The following is a 19,615-nucleotide window of genomic DNA, read 5'->3' as shown; positions in this document are numbered from 1 at the left end:
TATTTGTATTTGTTGCATTGAAAATGTATTTGTATCCATCGCCGGATTTATTAAATAATTTTGTTACGTATGAGTTTGGAGTGATTTTTTTTTTCCATCCTGCAGTTTTTGTCAGGAAATTGACTCTAAATTGACCGACACAGGACCATATGAGGTTGCTATATCAAAACAAGATTCAAGAATATTATTTTTATTCAAACCATATAGCAGAACTGTGCAGTGCACAATGACATAACGTTTCTTCGGGCCGTTGCAAGTGCTACAAGTGGTGCAGACATATTTACTTGGGACATAATACATTATTGAAATACTTTCACAATAATAATAATTACCCAGGTTAGAAAACAACCTATATTGGTAGTTGTGTCTCTTTTTTTTTTTCATGAATGGCAAAACTGTCAAAAGTAATTGCACGAAACAAGAAAGTCCTGGATGGAAAAAAAAAACAGATATTTGTGTCATGAATGTAAAACAATGCCTGGTATGATTGTAAAATAAGAAAACATTTACAAATGAATCTTACTGAGAGAAAGTCAATCCTGGGTTAATACTGATTTGTATTTTTAGTTATCTTTTCTTTAGCAGTTTATAGATTTAAGTATCAGTTGTTGTGGCTTTCATTCAACCTTGCCTCGTGTGAATGTCGATAGTAAGCCTGCTATCAGTGTATGAATGTGTGTGTGAATGGAAACGTGGGAATGGGAACAGGTCTCCCTTGAAAAAGAGTCTCCGGTCTCAATGGGATTTACCTGTATAAATAAAGGTTAAAAATAAAAAATAAAATAAAAATTCATTGTAGACTAATTCCTTTTTTGTATTAAGCACATTCCAGAATTACTAACTCAATTACTATGAATTAATTGATTGACTGAATATATAATGTATTATTTATAATAATAATAATAATAATAATAATAATAATAATAATAATAATAATAATAATAATACTTTTTCAGATGACTGATCATCCCCTATGAGAGGTTTATAAAAGCACCAACTATCTATCCTTCATTTTTTCAGTAATATTATGGGAAACTGTTGCTATATTGCATTATAATAGCAAATCATATTGTATTAGTATTGTGGCATTAGTGTTATGTAGTCCACATCCACATGCATCTATATCCAAAATAAATGTATCAGAAGTAAAACGTATTAGTTGACAAGCAAAAGCTGGTTCTTTAAACACCCTCCCCGGAAGCCTTTTTCTCTTTTAGAAACTAAAACTAAACTATTTCAAAAGAGAAAAAAATCAAGTTAATTCTGAGTGGTTTCGAAATGCAAAATGTGTTGGCCAACCAAAACCTTTCTCTGTACAAGTAACCTCACAACAATCTGCAGGCCAGTGTGGGTACGCCTGCAGTTAGCGATAATAACATCAGTGGAAAATAGTAAATTTCTCTTTTCTGTTAAAAGTTTGGTTTGATTGGGGCACACCGAACAATACGTCTTAGAATAGACTGTTCACAAATGAGGACTGACAGTTTTAATTCCATAAAAATATTAATATACAAAAAACCCATTCAAATAAGCTCAATACAGATGGAGCGAATCATGATCTTTCTTCTGATTAAAACAGCCTCATATGTCTCAATAGTGTAGTTATAAGCAGTAAGAGCCATGTTCTTATAGCCAAATGTTATAAACTCACAAGGTGTTTTTTTTCTCAGCGTAATTTCAATGCTGCCCCTTTCCTCTGTGAAACCTCATAGTCGGCCAACCTTTTTTTTGGCATCTTCTTCCTAGACTTTTTTTTCCCCTTTTCTTTCTTTTTGTTTTTTTCATTTGGGCTAATATCACAGACCGGCGCTGCAATTTCAGAATCTGCCCTTGCATATGGCGGACGAAATTTCCATAGGAGGAACCGCCGCCACACTAACCTCCCTTAAAGCACGGCAGAGACGGAGATATTTGCACGGGGAATGACTAAACCTTGGCGAATTCATGATTCATTATGGCATTACTCTTCCCCCCCCCCAAATAAAAATGTAACGCAAAGTGTCGCGCGACAAAAAAACACCGCTGTGGTGATTTTTTATTTTTTTTTAATTTCTCATAACTAATTCACAATTTTTTTTGAGGAAGCAGTTGTGCAGTCACCTCTGGTCGAGGGAGGGAAGATTTCTGGAGAGGGAGCCGTGTTTCGCATGAGCTGCATCGTTTTTGGAGGTATGTCACACCGCCTGTGTTTGCTTTTTTTCTGATTTAAGAATCCTGAATTTTGAGAAATTTCACTAGCGGATGTCAAGTTTAGTTCCCCTTACCTAAATAGCCTGACACGAGACCTGGCTGTGTTTCTGCACTATTGCCCGACACTACACCAGGTGCAGGCTTTAAAGCCATCCGAAATAGTCCTAATCTGTTGATGTTTTTATTCTTTGCCTGAACATTTTTTCGCAATTAAGTTTCCGTGTAACTGCTGACTAGTCGTCCGTGCACCTAGTTTGTTCACATACACCACCTGGGTTAAAAGCGCTGTGCGTATTACGACTGAGGCGATAGTGGCAACATGAAGGACGATGAGGGGAGGAACAATCTCAAACACAAAAACCTCCTGCAGCCATGTTTTATGAAAAATTTCCATCAAATTCTTTGAGCAGGGCTCCGGAGTTACTTCCTCTCAAAACTCACACAATACTAACGGTACTTTTTGGCTGCATTGTAGGTTGTATTCGTCCTAGATATCCGATACTGTACAGCAAAGTGTCGTCATATCAAAATAGGGACATGTCGAATATTATTTTTTGGGAGAAAGATAGGGGATTTTAAATTTGGGCATCGTTGGCGCCACCTGTAGGCAGTAATTTGGGGAAATGAAAAAAAATGTAATTTGTTTAGTTTTGAGATTTGTTTTTGTTTCGTTGAATTTTATTTATGATTTTGAATAGAAAAGTTAAGTAATAATATTACTATCGTCATGCTTTATTGGTGCAAAACAACCTTTCCTTTTGAAAATACATTTTGTTCCTCCTGTTTTTTTTGTTTTTATTCCTGATTAATATTCTGGATTTAATTTTAAAGTTAAAGGTTTAAGCATTTATTTTTCAAATCAATCTTTTAATGTGCTAAGATAAAAGATAAAACAAACTAAAATCAGCTACTGAATCAAGTTGTTTACCTGTTTCCCCTTGCTTGTGTATGTACATGTAGCTTATTTTGTGTGTTTTATGACTGGTGTCCAAATGTTATTTACTAGGCCTACTTTATTTCTAGAAATTGGAAATGTGTTTGCGGAAAATAACTACCCAAAGTGAACTGGAAGAAGGGAGTCCGTGTCAGCATAATTTGAGGGCAGGAAAAACAATCACAACCAGTGCCTCTACTGTTTATATTAATCCTGCAGACGCCAAACAGTTTCCCATCTTGCATGGCTTGCTTTTATTTTAATGTAAGGGTGGTGGGGGCTGCGGAGGCCATTTTGCTCTGGGTAATTTTAATGCTGACCTTCAAATCTGTATAAATTTAAAGAGCTAGTGGAAATTGTATGGTTGGTATGCAAAAATCTGCTTGTATATTGATATTCTGACCTTTGCTTGGAAAGTCTAATCAAAATGCAGGGGTGAAGGGAGGCAACCAGTGTCGTGAGTTTAATAGGGTTGGATCGCTCTTTCTGTGATGAGAAAACGTTTATATTGTTTATAATGTTTATGTCAGCTGCATCGTTGACATTGAAAAAACATTTTAAACCCTGATGTGGTTCATTGGAACTGCATTCTGGGAGTGCACTCATTTTGAGCGAGGTAACAGGAATGCTGGTCCGTCTGTACTTCTATGAACAAACGCTTTGTTTCACTAAGGATATTTAGAGCACATAGTTTGGATGGAAAGGTGAAACTTGCCCCCCTCCTTCTTGCTAATAAACACAAGTTGGTGAGGGATCATATCAGAGCCTGCGGGTTACAGTGTTTGAAACATAGTTTGTGCTCTGATTGTCATTAACTTATTACAGAGGTTTTGTTCTCCTTTTAAAGGGTAAGTGATGTCACATAAACAGTTTCTCTCTTTGATGTCTTGCCAGTTCTTTTTATGTAAATGCACAATTACCGATTCATGATTTGTGCTTAGATGTGCCTGAACAAACATACTGTACATCTTTAGTTTTCAGACATAGTGAACATCATGTGGTCTGCTATTTTCCTAGTGGCACGTTGAAAATGCCTGAAAATGGCTTCTCTTAAATTAGTCTCCAGGGAAAGGCTTTTCAGGGGTTGAGGCTGCTGTATTAAAAAAAAGTGCATTCTGCACATATTTTCCTCCCTCCTCCTTTTTTTTTAATAAAAATGAACCTTATTGTTTTCATGCATAATGCATAAGGACGTTCAAGTGCTGCAGCAATGAAAATTAGGCCTGTTTACGTGCAGTGGTTATGTACACAGCAGCTTCTTTTTTTTCCTTGACCATTTTCTGAAGGTAGGGCAGAGCCTGAGTAGCTTTTCTGAAAATACAAATTTTCAGCAGAGCAAATCTCATTTCTTTGAGTGAAAAGGGGAGGGGGGGTGAAACTCCCGCGGGTTTAATGAATCCATAAATCACAATAGTGCCAGGTTTGCTGCGCCTGCGTCAGTGTGCAGTGTAATTTTGATTTTCATCAAAAATTTAATCTGCCAGCCTACAAGGGTTTAGCAGCAGACCGGATGCCGCCCTGAATTTCTAATTTTAGGGGCCTGATCTTTCAGGATTTATTTTTGTATAATTCAAGTCTGCTTTTCAATATCTCTTGTTATTACATTTTAATTCGTGGCATTAACATATAGATTGAAAGGGTTTTTATGGGGGTTTTGAGTGTATGCTGATGGAATTTTACTACACGACTCAGTTTCTTTTTCCAAAGCATCTTTTGTGTGTGTGTGTGTTATGTGTGTTATGTGTGTTGGGGTGAGGGGTGGGGATTTATCCATTTCTCAGCATTATTGCTTTTTGAAATCATTGGTCAAACACCATCTTGGAAGACATTTATTACAGAGGACAGGAGAATGTGCATTTGATTAAAGAAACAGGGAAAGCAAAGCACTTGGTGTGAAACAGCTTTTGGTCAACTCCTTGCTCCTAAGTCTCTGACTCTGCTCCGGATAATACAAACATGCATTGAAAGCAGCAGTGATTTGAAGTGACCCCTTCCATCCCCCATATTTAGCTGATTCCTATTTTTAATCCCTCCCAGAGTGGAAACATTTTCATGAGCCTTAAACAAATTTGTATTTTATATTTGGAATCTCTATTCCAGTCTACTTAACATGCAGAGCACAGGGACTTTTGGCAAAGCAAGGTACAAATTCAAAGTCAGAAAATCTCTCTAAGTTAGAAACGATTTTTCTTCTTTAACCAAGCACAGTGATTGATTTACTTCATTATTGTGCAGAGGCAGATACAGTACTGCCCAAATATAGGCCAATTATTTTAAGGACCTCAACTAAGGTCTGAATTCTGAACGGTATGTCCTAGAGAAGTTTTTCCTTGTACGCCTTAACGTCCTTATTCTGTAACCCCTGATACATTTACATTGGTCGAAATATATTGTTGTTAACACATGCATGCATAAGACATGTTAAAACACTCTGCCAACTTGCCAAGTCACAATAACAATCTTAGACTGTTATATGCAAATAGTAGCCCTGTTATTTACAAACTATATTTCCATAGTCCTGTGGTTTTCTGTTCATCTCTATTGGCATTCTGTTTTAGGTTTAAGATGTGCTTTATTTATAAGGAAGATCAAGGAAATGTACATCTGGTTTGGATTTTGGTTCTGCATGGTGCAGTAGGTCACAGTATATCAGAAGCCTCAGACATATGAAAGAACTGAAGGCCAGATGGCTAATTTAGCATTTTGACTTTAATTAGAGGAAATAATGCCACAGCTGGCATTTTCATATATGCATTCAAAATGTTGTGCTGCAAATATTACATGGATGACTAAGGGATTGATCTAACTCAGATATGTGTTTTTCTGGCATTTTTCTCTTTGATCTCGGATGATCATCTTCTTTTTGTTTAAGATGGCGACGAGATGCACTGCTTTCTCCCCACAGTAGGGCTACGCGGATCAATAGGGAACAAATCAATATCAGCAGATTTCCATTAAAGATTACTCAACTGGCGGTCTTAAAGGTGCAAAATGTTATTCTTAGTAATGAATAATTCTATCATCATAAATCAAAATGTTATTATTTTGAGGAACCTGGAACCAAACGTAAGACTAGAATGTGTCTGTAAATAAACCTGTGGGCACTGCGGCTGTAAACAACAACAACAACAACAACAACAGTGAAACAGTAACTTTTAAGGTAGCTTTCTAACTTCAAAGAGTCTTCCAGGGATCCAAGTTAAAGATATGAGTACATCTTAAGGCCAGGATACACCGGTCCGACTACCCGAAAATGGAGACTGCCGATTCAGGGAGCTCCAGTCTTCCAGTCGCGGCCCAAAAAGTGCCAAGAACACACCGAGCCGACTGCTGACTTTCCGTACGCTCTGCGCTTGCGCGGGACATAATGTCTCCATAACAGCAGGCGGCGCTAATCTGTATTGTGGCCCAAAAAAATACAGCAGCCGGAAATGATGGGAAAGCAAAATAATAACATGTTCAATCAGCAGAACATGTTCATTCGGCTCAAATGAAGCCCGACGACATCTACGACGACCGATTTCACGGCACACACCAAACAGATTCGTGTCCCCGCCCCCTCCAGACTCTCCGGCGGCGATGATCGGGCCGGTGTGTCCGGGCCTTTAGAACATGTTCTCTTCTCTTACACACCCAAAGTTATATAGTGCACCTTAAAAAGTAGCTGATTTAAAATAGAAATCATGAAAGTATGTAAATGAGGAAATGGTCACTCCACCATTGATTTCACTGCTTATTCCATCCTGGCTGCCGGTTCTACTTTTCACAGCTGTCAGAAGCAGCTCATGGTTTTCTCTCTTAACCACTCACAGGCTTGACGTGACCAAGTGGACCACTGACGGCGTGTGTCCATGTGACACTCCCTCCTGTCGGCTATACAGCATAGGCGAGCATGTTATGATGAGCAAATGGTGCCAAAGTAGAATTATCCAAGAAAAGGGACAACAACGTTTTCAAATCCTTTTATTTAGTGATAGTAGTTACCAATTCGTATTACCAATACAACACCAAATAATCCAGGTAGTGAGGTCCAGTGGTTTCCATCCTATGGGTTTCAGGCCTCTACAACAGGTCACAAGAAATTTCTGAGGGGTCGTGAGGTGATTAATGGGATAGGAAAGAAGAAGAAGAAAAAAAAAATTCTGCTACACAAATCTGTTTTCATTTTTTGGACTTTACTTTCATCCTTGCTTTATTTTGGAAATTAATGAATAATTTTACCTCTTGTAGCTTCAAAGAGGGATTTAAATGAAACCATGTGAAGAAAGCTTTACAGGGGAAATGTCCCTTAAACTTGGCAAAGGGCCCCAACCAGACATTTTTGGCTGTTGCTGTGAGGTTTTCACGAGCCAAATGGTTTAATCTTTAACAATAAGTTTTTTTTTATACTTAAATAAATAAAGTGTGATAAAATGCACATTTTCTTTTTGCAAATACAGTGAAGTAACAATAGTAGTAGAGTAAAAGGACTGGTAATCAGATGTAATCAAATAAAAAAATTAAAATAAATAAATATTAATTAAAAGTACTGAAGTGGAATATATATGTGTGTTTGAGTAGTGGGTTCGATTTTTCCTTCTTTTAAAGCATTCTTTAGTAAATACTAAAAATAGGAACCAGTCACTAATTTGTATTGGTTTAGCCAATCCTAATGATGTAAGGTTGGTGATGGGGTACCAACCCTAAAATAGCCTCCAATCTGACCTTTAGTCTACACTACAGCTTTGAGGAACTCTCTTCAAAGGGTTTCAATATCATAGTAATTGACATGATCAAAGCATTACCTTTTAAGTGTTTTGATATATAAACAAATTACAAATACATCAAAGTCAATAGTCATTATATTTGTGCTGTCTTAATTTTTTTTGGCTGGACTTTAAACTGACAGGACATTCTTTAACCTATAATTTCTAGAAGAACAATGATGACATTGCTTTCTGTAGCCGTGAGGGATTAAACTTGTCACGGTAGAACACTTTCATAACCATGTAGGTTCTGCCAGAACACTGCCAAATACTTGTGTTGTCGACTTTGAAATTGCTTACCATAGGCTATGTCTAAAAACACTTAGACGGAGAAACCTAGCTTTACTGGATATTTTTGTGGCTCACTTTCTAATTTGCACAGAAATCCGCTTTTCACCAAGCATTTTCATTAAGATGAATATTAAAGAAATTGTCGCCAATTACTGCCAGCTTAAAAACCAAAACCAAAACCATATAAGGAACAGCCCACACACTGCACTTGACCGTTTGCTCTTTTGCTCTCACACATTGATAACTGGCTTCACAAAATAAAAATTTCCCCAAACCTGTCAGAGGCAGAGAGAAGCTAAACTGCTGCCATACTGGAGCTGTTGATTTTGGCAAACTGATTCACTGCCATAATCTGCCATCTGCAATGACATCATGTCTTTCTCCACTATGACTAAGAAAATGTTCAAATTGAATCCCTTTCGCTCAGAGGTACTGTTCATTTTTACGGTAAAGTGTTTGTCTCCACAGTTGCTTTAATCATATATGGTGCTGCATGCCTAGGCTTATTGAATTCATTGGATTTTTACAGAAAGTCGCTAGACAGTAGGGAATTGTGGAATTACATTGATGATGTAGTATTGGGGACCGTATACCACCGGTGATCCTGCCCACTGCAACAAGCCACGTAGGGAGATTGTGTACCGGTACACACACACATCAACCAAAAACAAAACACTAAAAAGTATTTTTCTATCCTTATAGAATTGATCTTTAACATGTTAATGGTTGTTGTAAGGGGAATGATCATTGAGTTTATGTCACTGCCTGATGTAAAATTTGGTACTGCTGCATAGTAGAAAATAAATGGTCCACTAACTTTGCCAAACCTAAATCTTTCTGTGTGTGTTCCTGTATTTAAATCGGGCTTAAAATGTACAATTCATTTTAGTTTGACATTGTATCTATGGCTACACCAGTTTCACTGATTTTGCCTTAAGATAAATATTGATAATTTAATAAATATACAAGATCTTATGAATAAATAATTGTATTTCATTGGTCGTGGCTTTAGTCTGTAAATTGGCTGCATATAATGCCAGACCTTTTTGTTACACAATTTAAGTTCAATACATTTTTGTTATGTTTATAAAGTATTTGTGTATAATTAGGGCTGCAACTAATACATATTTTCAGTGTCGGTTAATCTGTACTGTATTGTTTACCTGAATAAAAGGTGATTTTCTTTCCAGATGTGTTCTCTTGTAAGACCAACAGTCCAAAATCCAAAGAAAACATATATCCTAATTCACGAGAATGAAGAGAAACGGTTATCATTTGGCTTTTTTTAAATGTATTTTATGACTTTATTGATTAATCAAAATGTCAGATGTCTTTCTCCATGACTAAGAAAATGTTCGAATTGAATCCCTTTCGCTCACAGGTACTGTTTATTTTTGCGGTATACTATAGTGTTTATTTCCACAGTTGCTTTAATCCTATATGGTGCTGCATACCTAGAGTGAGGCTCATTGAATTAATTGGATTTTTAGAGAAAAATAGTTGCTGTATTTCTTATATTCTAATTTTAATAGCTCAACTTGAATAATTGCATTAACACATTTCTTTCTCCTAAATTGAGCATTTCAGACCCCACATGGCTAGACACAACCTATTAAACATTTACAGTTCTTTTGACATTTCTGCATTTTCAGCAATATTTTTCAGTTCCTTTTGACATTTCTGCTTTTCAGCACATTTCTGCATGCCCTTTTCACAATTCTCCATCTCACTCTTCAACTGAGATCCAAATCCTGATTCTGCTTACATTTCACTTCCCAGGTTTTTCCTGCAGTGCAGTACATTTAAGCTCTCAGATTTTTCAAGCTAATTATTTCACATGGCTGAATTTTCAGCAATGTTTTGCCGTTCAATTTCAGCTTAATTTTTCATTGCACATTTTCAGCCTCTTTTAAAATCTTCATACTCCTTCAGCAGTCCAGTTTAGTATCAGCTTTGTGCATCTGGCATTTCACACACATTTTATGCTGGACATGCATTTTTATGTTTGATTTAAACATTTCCACATATGGTACCTAATAGCTTTTCTGCTATTTTCTTTTAGGCTAAGCTATTTTCAAGAGGAAGAAGACTTTGACCAATTTTCATACCAATGATTTAAAATCATTGTTTACCTTAACTATGCGTTTGATGTTCACCAAAGCGCATCAGCATTTCCTCAGCCAACCAGCTCTGTTGTGCAAATCATATCTGCTAACAATTAGAAATTGGCCTATGAGCTTACAGTCAATAGACAGGGTGGATAAAATGACATAGGTGTACACAGTTGCTGTACACCTCATGCCACTGCTGGTGAGCGTACCCATGACAAAGGCATGAAGAAAAACTGTAATTACTGTAATTTATTATCATCAGAGGAAAAATTAGACTGTTTCAGAAATATTTAAAAGTTCCTCATAGCAGCTTTAAGTAAAAAATGCAGTGGATTTTTATGACCCCCACAATTTACAATTGTTCATTTAATGTACCTTGACATCTTAACATGTCCAAGCTTGTTCCATGTAACGATTGTAACGCCCTACCTTCAGGACTTTCAAGTTTTGCGTATACAATATGATTGAGCTGAGAAGACTTTTTTTAAATTTTTTTATGAGATGAATGCAAGCAATTTAAATTGAATGTTTCGCACAAAGGGCCTTCTTGGTTGTGTGTCATAGCCAAAGAAAGGTGTAGTTAGGCTGTTCCTGTATTGGTTTGCTATTATTAGAAGAGCAATTTTCCTTCTTTCCATAATATCAGTCATCCTGGCATAACTCTGTTTTGCTTGGTTGCGTTTTGAGCACATTCTCTTGACAAGGCCCTTTTATAGCCTTGTGCTGAAGTGGCAAGTTGTGTAATTTGGATATTTCAGAAATTAGAGCATTTGGGTGTCGCAAAGCTGTGGACTCTATGCCAGCAAAGGCCACTCCTGAACAGTTAGGCCTCTCTGTTCTTCATGGTTGACAAGAACAATTTGCCTTTTCTTTCTGTCACAGATATATTACTGATGGTGGTGGCTCCTGTGTATTCTGAGCTAACACATCTCTTGCTAACACAACTGCTTTTAGAGAAAGAGTGGAGGTTGTTTTTTTGAGACTTCCAATATTTGCCAGTTTTGAGCTAGTGCTTAATATTACGGGTGTGTATACTTGGGTGGGTACAAATACTCTCAGAGCAGGGACGTCTCCACCCAAACCCAGCCCTCCCCTGAAGCAAAACATCTCCACCCAAACTAGTCCTACTGTCATTCAGCCGGCTTCATCCTCCATCATCAGCAGCCCCACCACACCCATCCCTACAGCACAGGATCCAACACCACCCACCAGTCTTCACCCAATCTGTACCAGTCTGCCCCCCTGCTTACTGTACAGAACTTCGCCGAAACTTTCAAACTACATTGCTGGATTTGCCCTGTTTTCTGTGAAGCACCTTGACATTTTGTTGTATTTTAAAGTGTACTACATAAATAAAACCCATTATCATTCAATCATAGCTGATCTCTATAAACAACTTTTTTTGGATATGAGTTGTGCTGCCGTGCCAAAAACATCTGTTTGAGCCAGCAGTGCTGATATTTTGCACCAATCCTATATCTGGAAATAAGTCATGTCTGAATCTTTGTATACAGTGTATGGTCTGAATCAACACTGTATTGTAAAGTCTTTGTCCTGACATTTTGCACCAATAGGCATGTTGTTCCAAAAGTAAAGAATTAGTAGCACATCTGAAGTTTCCAAGTTAAGGAGAAAAAAAAATACTGTAATTTCACTTATTCAATTAGGCCGCCTTCAGAGTTTTTTTCACCAATACTATAGGAGTGGCAACAGGTCATGTATGGATGAAGAGTGCTTAATGTTACAGGACGTGCTGTATATTTGAAGTAAAGTCTTTGTCTTTCTGTTTCTGCCTTTTCCTCCTTGGTACAGAAGCCTGGGCTCACAGGAGGCGGAGTCATGAGTGCAAAAGAGGCAGCCAATCCTGTGAGGGAACAGGCGGACGGTGGGAGTGCAGCCACCGAGGGCCCCTCTCCAACTCTAGTCCCAAAGTCCAAGAGTAGCAGTCCACCGGCTGTCACAGTCACAGTGAAGAAGGAGCCCGGGACCTCAGAGACAAATAACGGGAAAATAGGCGTGGTCAACCCTGCTGAGATCTGTGTTGTCATTGGTGGAAACGATGCAGGAGCAAGTGGAGGCGGATCCCGTCGAGCTCCGACCGAGGGTATGTTTGCCCTTGGTACTCCTCCTCCAACGAAGAGCACAGACTCATGCATAGGTGTGTGAATATACATACTGATGTATAATATACGTTTATACATTTCCTGACTGCAATCATGTCTGGTGTCTCTTCTTCACCCTGACCTAGCTTCCTGAAGAAACTCACAAAAAAATGTGTACATCTTTTAAAATTTCAATTTAATGGCAGTCTCTTTTCAGAAAATGACTTACAACCCAAATGCACTAAATCCTTCTCACTATGTTATTTCAGTTCTGGCAAACGTTTTGGACAGTAAAAAGCATTTTTTTTAACTTAGTATTAAATATTTATGAACATTTAATTTCAATCAGATTTTTTTAAAAGCTTATTGAGACACCCAACTTGATATCATATATATATATTATTGTTACTAGACCAGGTTAATAGAGGCTGCCTTTAACAGTGATTTTAAATATAGTTGGGGAAAATATATTTAAGCTGAATCTTGACTAAAACAACCAAGCAAGTTGCACATAGCACACAACTTACTGCAGGGGTACTGAGGCCACGCCTCCTACATGCTCTGTGCATTCCTCCATCACAGAGGGGGGGGGGGCTTTACTTCATTTATTGAATGGGTGGGGTCAGACAGATGCGTAATATTTTTCTCAACCTTCATCCTTTTGTTGTTCAGTGAAATAATTGATTGTTCATAAAATAATCAAAACTTGTTAAAGTCCTAATTACAAATAAATCTGTTAAAATTTAATGTTTTTTAATTGTATTATTTTGCATTGATGTCTGCCTATGACAAAACATATTGTTAGATTTATGTTTGGATATGAAACAGATCATTTAAATTACCAGCATTTAGTTAATTCCCAATTTTGAATATTCCCGAAATTCCCGAGCGAAGCTTCCTGTGGAAAGTTTCCGGAAAGGTTCTGGAAATGTACCCGAAAGTTTTCGGAAAGATTCCTGAAATTTACTAGAAACTTTCCACCCCTTTGCAATCTTAGGTGTAATTAGCTCAAACCAATGTAGTCTTACACAACAGCACTGCAGTAACCCTACTTTCATGAAGGTTGACTATTTTGCAGCTCTCATACTAATACTAATTGCAAATAGAAACTACTTTCCCATAGCGGCTGCTGACCAGCCTCGAATGAACCGTATGCCAGTCTTGGCTCCTTGGCTTCTTTTCATTTCTTAAATGAATCAGACCATGAGCTAAGAAAAGGACTCATTCAAACATTTAAATTCATGTAAACATTGTGTGGAAAGTAATGTTTACTTGAAGCTTAGAACATAACATTATATATGTTGCTTATACTCAGAAGTAACTGGGAGATAAATGTTCACATTAGTTATAATGGTGTTGTTTTTATGACATTGTTTTGCACTACATGTAGCACTACATGCACTTAGATGTGGCACTACGTAGTTTGTCTTATTTGAAGCGAATGTATTTGCTTGATTCTTGCTGTTCTGAGTTTGTACCTTCATGGTTGAATTTATTGAAAGGCGCTTTGGATAAAAGCGTCAGCTTAATGACATGTAATGTCATGTCATGTTCTCCTTCAGGTTCCTATGTATGTGGAGTATGTGGAAAGAAGTACAAGTATTATAACTGCTTTCAGACACACGTCAGGGCACACAGAGGTAAGACACTTATTACGTATACATTCAGTCTGTATGAAAAACCACATTATAACTGACTACTTGCTTGGTTTCTACCTCCCTTGAAATGACCATCCTAATGATTCAGTTCCTCACATGAGTCATGCATGTCCTGCTTTGTTTAATTTGTTTATGAGAGATTGCAATTGTTGGACAAGTTGGAAGCCGTGCTGCTCACATCTGCTCATCTATTCACAGACTTCTCTGTGGCTGACTATTTTTCCCCTATAGAATCAGACAGCATGGTGGGAGATGGCCTGCCCCAGACGCCCAACAGTGAGTACACAATTTTGCGCACTCACCCAGTGAACACACTTAAATTCATCAGTGTGCCAGAGCAAGCTGTCTAATTCTTACTTGGCTCATTTACCAGACATTAGGTTTCTATAATAGATGTATTTTCAATGGCTAATAAAAAATACACCACGACAATTAACTGAAGTTAGTATTTTACTATTGTGACTTAGCAGGCTAAAGTTAACATCAAGTACCTGTAAGGCAACATCCACATTTTGCTCTTAAAATACATTATCCATCATGTGCCACGGGCCCTTTTCAGCAGCCATCTTAAAATCACAATAATGAATCACATTGTAAATTGGATTAGGATTAAAAATACTCCCACCTCAGAGTAATACTTTAGAGTTATTTATAAAGCTTCCTAAACGCACTCTGGGCTATCATTACATTAATGTGCACATCGCTCTAAGGCAACACTATCAACTCTTTTCTCTGTAAGAGGAATACAAACGCAGTGTGGCAGTGGCAATGTTAATAAGTAGGCCAGAGAAGCTGCTTTGCAAGAAAAAAAGAGTGCTGATAGATTGAACTCTTAAGAGGATGGAACATGCTGTAAAGCATTTTTGGTTGACACCACATATTAAGAATTCATACTGGATAAAGACTGGCATGCCAATTTAAGTATATTTTGAATATAACTTGCTTCTATGAGCAGTCCAAGCAGCTCAAAGGAATTGTGGCAGCAAGTAAAGATAGAACAAGCTGAGGCTATTTATTACTTTTTTAGAAGCTTTAAATTAAGTATAAATACATAAGCCTTAGGAGGAATAAAATTGGTTTTATATTTTCAGTAATCAAAAGAAGTGTAAAGCTCACAACAAGCTGAAGATATGGCATTATTCTAACCTTGACTTTCAGCCTGCTTAACACCAGAAGTGTTGATTGGTTACTATAGCAACTTACCCTAAATCATTACAAGCCTGTATTTTCAAACCAACTGATAACAATTAAGTCAGGCCAACTGATACAATAAGCCTGGATTTTCCAGTTATGAGTTAGTATGGTTTTTAAAATATCCCTCTCTGTAAAAGGAGTGTGGGCATGGGAGAACTTTGAAACGCAGGCTGTAGTGTTGTTGTGGAGGAGTTCTTGGAGCTGGAAGGGAATATTTTGAGAGCCCCGCTAGTGCAAACTTTCGGTATTTCTGACTCGGTGGGAGTTAAGACCAAAAACAGCCCTGCATCAAAAATATGCACCAGTTGGGGGTGTGCTGCTGCATCAGGTTCTGGAGAGACAATAACATGCAAACCAGGAAGTGTAGTTTGACTTAAAGATCATGGAAGCCAACACACTTCACAGGTTTATACTAATTGCACTGTAAAAGAAAGTGTTCACACTGATAACCTATTTATCTTTGTTTGGCGGTGCTGATAGCCTGGTAAAAACACTGTGTTCACTTTACAAGTAACATACCAGGAATGTGTGTTTTTACTCTGATTGGCAGACGCAGCTTGCCAGATGACAATGCATTGTGTTTAGCTAGGTTCAACTTCTTTGCTAGACGAGCCTGTGTCTGTTTTTTTTGCTGGAGCCCCCTGAGTTGGCACCCCTGCTGCATCAACAAACTAGTCAATATGACATGGTACAGCAGGATTTTTTGCAAAACCTGGCTCCATATACATTCATTATCCAAGAATATCTCTTTGGAATCATGCTGAAAGTAAGACTACAAATATTTGTCTGCATTTGTTTTATTGGGATCATTCATTGAATAAAAACATATTACTTAGAGTCCATTGATGTTAAAGGTCACTCTCATGTCCCCCACAAACCAGGCCCTTGCGGACACCCCTTCAACCATTCAACCCCCACCTCTGGCCCACATTGTCTTTTGTCTTATTCAAACTAGTCTCCTTGCTACCTTAAATATAATGGATTAATTTAAATGGGTCACAGACATTGTCTCACTTTACCCGACAGCATTTGCCTCACTTTACCCCACCGCTACAATTTGAGAAAAAACTACCTCTCTTAGCAATTCAGGCTAATCTTCAGCTAGCATCATCACATGGTTTTATATGTTGTTCATCAACATGTATGATAGAAGTTTTTCTACCTGAATCAATTTGCTTTGGCACAACAGACATGCAAAAACAATATGTTTGTGAAAAAAAACATGCTTACAACAGTACCATGAGGTCCTCTCCTTCGTGGCCAAGGGGAAATGAGAATGGCTTGAAAACATAATTCTCACATGACCAAAAATGTGTTCCATTACCTAGATGTCTCACATTCCCCCGTTCTCCCCTAGTGAGATTTTCTACATACACACACCCGCTGTGGTCTTGTTGCAGATTGGGAGTATGTGTGTGTGGCTGTGTAACAACATGTGTAAAAAGGAGAACATTAAACTTATGACACAAGTTCAACCTGCAAGGATCAGGCATCCAAAAGCACGTTATCTTTGTTTTTGCTGTGTAATTGATTTACTCAGAATGTGTCCTCACCTATGCCTGGAGCAATGATGTTATTTGAGCTTTAATTACACTGACAAATACTAGCACTCCACTGATTTGTGTAAAATAGTTTTATCGACTTTAATTGGTGGTGTTATTATAGAATAAGAATGGTATTGGAGCCCTGGGGTGCTATAAATGCAATTACAGTTAGGCACCCTAATAATCACTTTTGTAGCCGTATTTCCTTGTTGCCAATTAAGCATGAATTGTACTGACACTTGCTGGGAAGTGGAGAAACACACTGTTGGCTTTTTTGGCACCTCTTATATCACGTTTCTAGGACAGCATGGCCAGAGATCATGAGGACAAAAAATCAGTCCGGAGCAGAATATTTTATGTTCTGTTATAAATATGTTGGACAGTATTTCAATACATCTTTGAAATGCCTCAGGAATTCAGCCAGGAATGCTGCTGATTGAAGAAACAGAATCAGAGTGGACTGGAGAAAACATAGAAGTTGCCGTTCTACTGCTAAATGATATAACATTTGTCACATGGGTGTGTAAGGTGAGGGGGCCTTCTGCTGGGGCCGCATCAGGCAGACATATTATTATTGAGAGAAGACTGGAACCAACTGGTTTAGGGGGCTGGAAATTGATTTTGTCTCACAGTTTCTCTGTACCATTCTGTTTATGCAACAGATTTCCTTTAGATATGATTTCAGTTGGTCGACGTGCCAAGAGCGGTTTAGGTGTTCTTGTCAACAGCCACCAGACTGCACAATGCTTCCCACTGCAACAACATCAAATGCAATGTTACAGTCAAAGTAATCTGCATTATTTGTCCTTTATCTCCCTTAGCCCTCAATATACCTGGGAAAAATAGCAGCCAAGGTTCAATATAAAGGCACATGGATGGGATGACATTTTCAGTATGAGTATGACAGTTCAGATAATCTAGTTTAGATCATTTGCTGGCATTACGTACAATCTGACACATTTCAAATACAAACGCAAGAACAGTTTCCAATTTCATTCTTTAGGACTTTATATTATGTTTAACATATAACACTATTTGAACTTAATAAGCAATGCTGCCCTTTCTCTTCCTTTTCACCTATAGATAGCTTCCGTTACTCCTGTGACATCTGTGGCAAGAAGTATAAATACTACAGCTGCTTCCAGGAGCATCGTGACCTGCATGCAGTTGACGGTAAGCAGAGGTTTCTGGACAATTCGCATGACAATGTTGTTATTTCTTTGGAGACTCCAAGACCTGAACTAGAAAGCCATTCATAAGAGAACTTCCCATTACACATTGTCCAGTCGCTGCTCAATTTCTACTTCCTACAGCAGCAACAAAATCAGAGTAAATAAGAAACAAAATACACTTTGAAATGAACAACGGTCTGACCCATATAACAGTCTGTCAGGCTAGTTCTTGTTTCAGTGGATGTGTGAGATTTATGAAATGTACAGTCACATTAAGTTTTATGATACATATGTATAGAATTCTGTAAATTAAACAAATTGTCCATTTCTTTTTCTTCCTCACATCAATCCCCCATTCTTCTCAGATCCGTATGAACAGGTAATGTTACCTGTGGATGGCCTTAAAGAGGAGGAGCCAGTTGAACCCTACCAAAAAATTGGACCAAGTAAGACTGTTCAATGCACTTTGTTTCAGTTTCACACAGATACAATACAAAATATACCACGCATACACGTTACTTAAGCAGCAAATTATCACACCCTCCTAGATTTTTGGTGCATACATCATACCTTTGCTTGTTCTTAACATGCCATACAAATTGACAGCTTGAAGGTCACCTGTGGCGGGATCAGCTTATTGGACATAGCTTGTAATCAAAGACCTTAAGTCATGGTTATGACCCATGTTAGAATAAACATTAAGCATATGAGCTAATTTCACACTGGAAAGATTTCAGAACATGAGTCCAAAAGTCCTCCTTCGCAGGGGAAAAAGCACTCGCCCTCCTCCGCAGAGACCGCGGGTTCAACCGGCGGCAGCGGGTGTCCCTTCAAACACAGTTGGCAGTGTTCGCAGGTGGGAAGCCTGCACTTGTCACTGCACTTATGACTCCTACTGATCGGGGTATACGATGAACCTCCATGCACTATGCAGGGTGGCCCCCGGTGTTTTGATGTTATTGGGGGTATTGCTAAATGTAAACTTTCAGAATTTTCTGTCTGGAAAAAAAGATTCGATCAGAATCACCTGCACCTTCCTCTTTTCCAGTCTGTTAGGACCTCTTTTTCCTGCTTCTACCTATTGAAATAAGATTGTCAAAATTAAGCTCTCCCCTTTTTTATTTTATTTCATTGAACACAACTAATCCAACAAACTATTATAGTTTATAAATTGATATGATTCAGGTTTTACCAGTAACATGGATTTTGATGGAACCATTGTTTATTGTGTGTGTTTCTTGTCTGCAGAAACTGGGAGCTATGTTTGTGAGTTCTGTGGGAAGCAGTACAAGTATTTCAACCCATACCAGGAGCATGTTGCTCTTCACACACCAATGGGTGAGCCCGATAAGTTGCCGCTTAAAGCTGCAATGTTTTTTGTAGAAAATATAACCTATAAACCTGCAGTTTTGGAATTTTGTTTTAAATACTTACAACTATCTGGATTTGAGTGTTGAGCTGACAATGTCAATTCATCTTGATGTAGGCTCCTTTGATATGAAGGCATCACGGGTACCGGAAATTGCTGGCATTGATATGAGTAAATTTGGCCACAGTCAAGCTGCTAAAATGAAAAGCAAGTATACTTTTTAATTTATTCTACATTTCTTTCAGTAGTCTTGACACACACAGACACACACACACACACACACACACACACACACACACACACAC

The 19,615-nt window shown here is 38.0% G+C and overlaps 1 protein-coding gene across 6 annotated transcripts in view; it reads left to right on the top strand.

Annotated features, from left to right (window-relative positions):
* The first annotated feature begins 1,872 nt into the window (after positions 1 to 1,872).
* znf618 (zinc finger protein 618) overlaps positions 1,873 to 19,615 on the top strand; it is a 29,376-nt gene continuing 11,633 nt past the window's right edge. For 2 of the 6 annotated variants that reach the window (XM_080047069.1, XM_080047065.1), the window contains exons 1-8: positions 1,873 to 2,169; positions 12,084 to 12,429; positions 13,936 to 14,013; positions 14,230 to 14,307; positions 17,853 to 17,942; positions 18,307 to 18,387; positions 19,190 to 19,279; positions 19,428 to 19,521. In XM_080047069.1, coding sequence (XP_079903195.1) covers positions 12,111 to 12,429; positions 13,936 to 14,013; positions 14,230 to 14,307; positions 17,853 to 17,942; positions 18,307 to 18,387; positions 19,190 to 19,279; positions 19,428 to 19,521 — 830 coding nt within the window. In that variant the 5' untranslated portion in view covers positions 1,873 to 2,169; positions 12,084 to 12,110. The remainder of the gene's footprint in view (positions 2,170 to 12,083; positions 12,430 to 13,935; positions 14,014 to 14,229; positions 14,308 to 17,852; positions 17,943 to 18,306; positions 18,388 to 19,189; positions 19,280 to 19,427; positions 19,522 to 19,615) is intronic. The other 4 variants (XM_080047066.1, XM_080047070.1, XM_080047068.1 and 1 more) reach the window with 4 other exon arrangements.

The sequence above is a fragment of the Ammodytes marinus genome (assembly GCF_949987685.1).
Source record: "Ammodytes marinus genome assembly, chromosome: 18".
NCBI classification, from domain to species: Eukaryota; Metazoa; Chordata; class Actinopteri; order Uranoscopiformes; family Ammodytidae; genus Ammodytes; species Ammodytes marinus.
The sequence above is the reverse complement of the archived record's forward strand: the minus strand, read 5'-3'. Positions and strand labels throughout refer to the sequence as shown.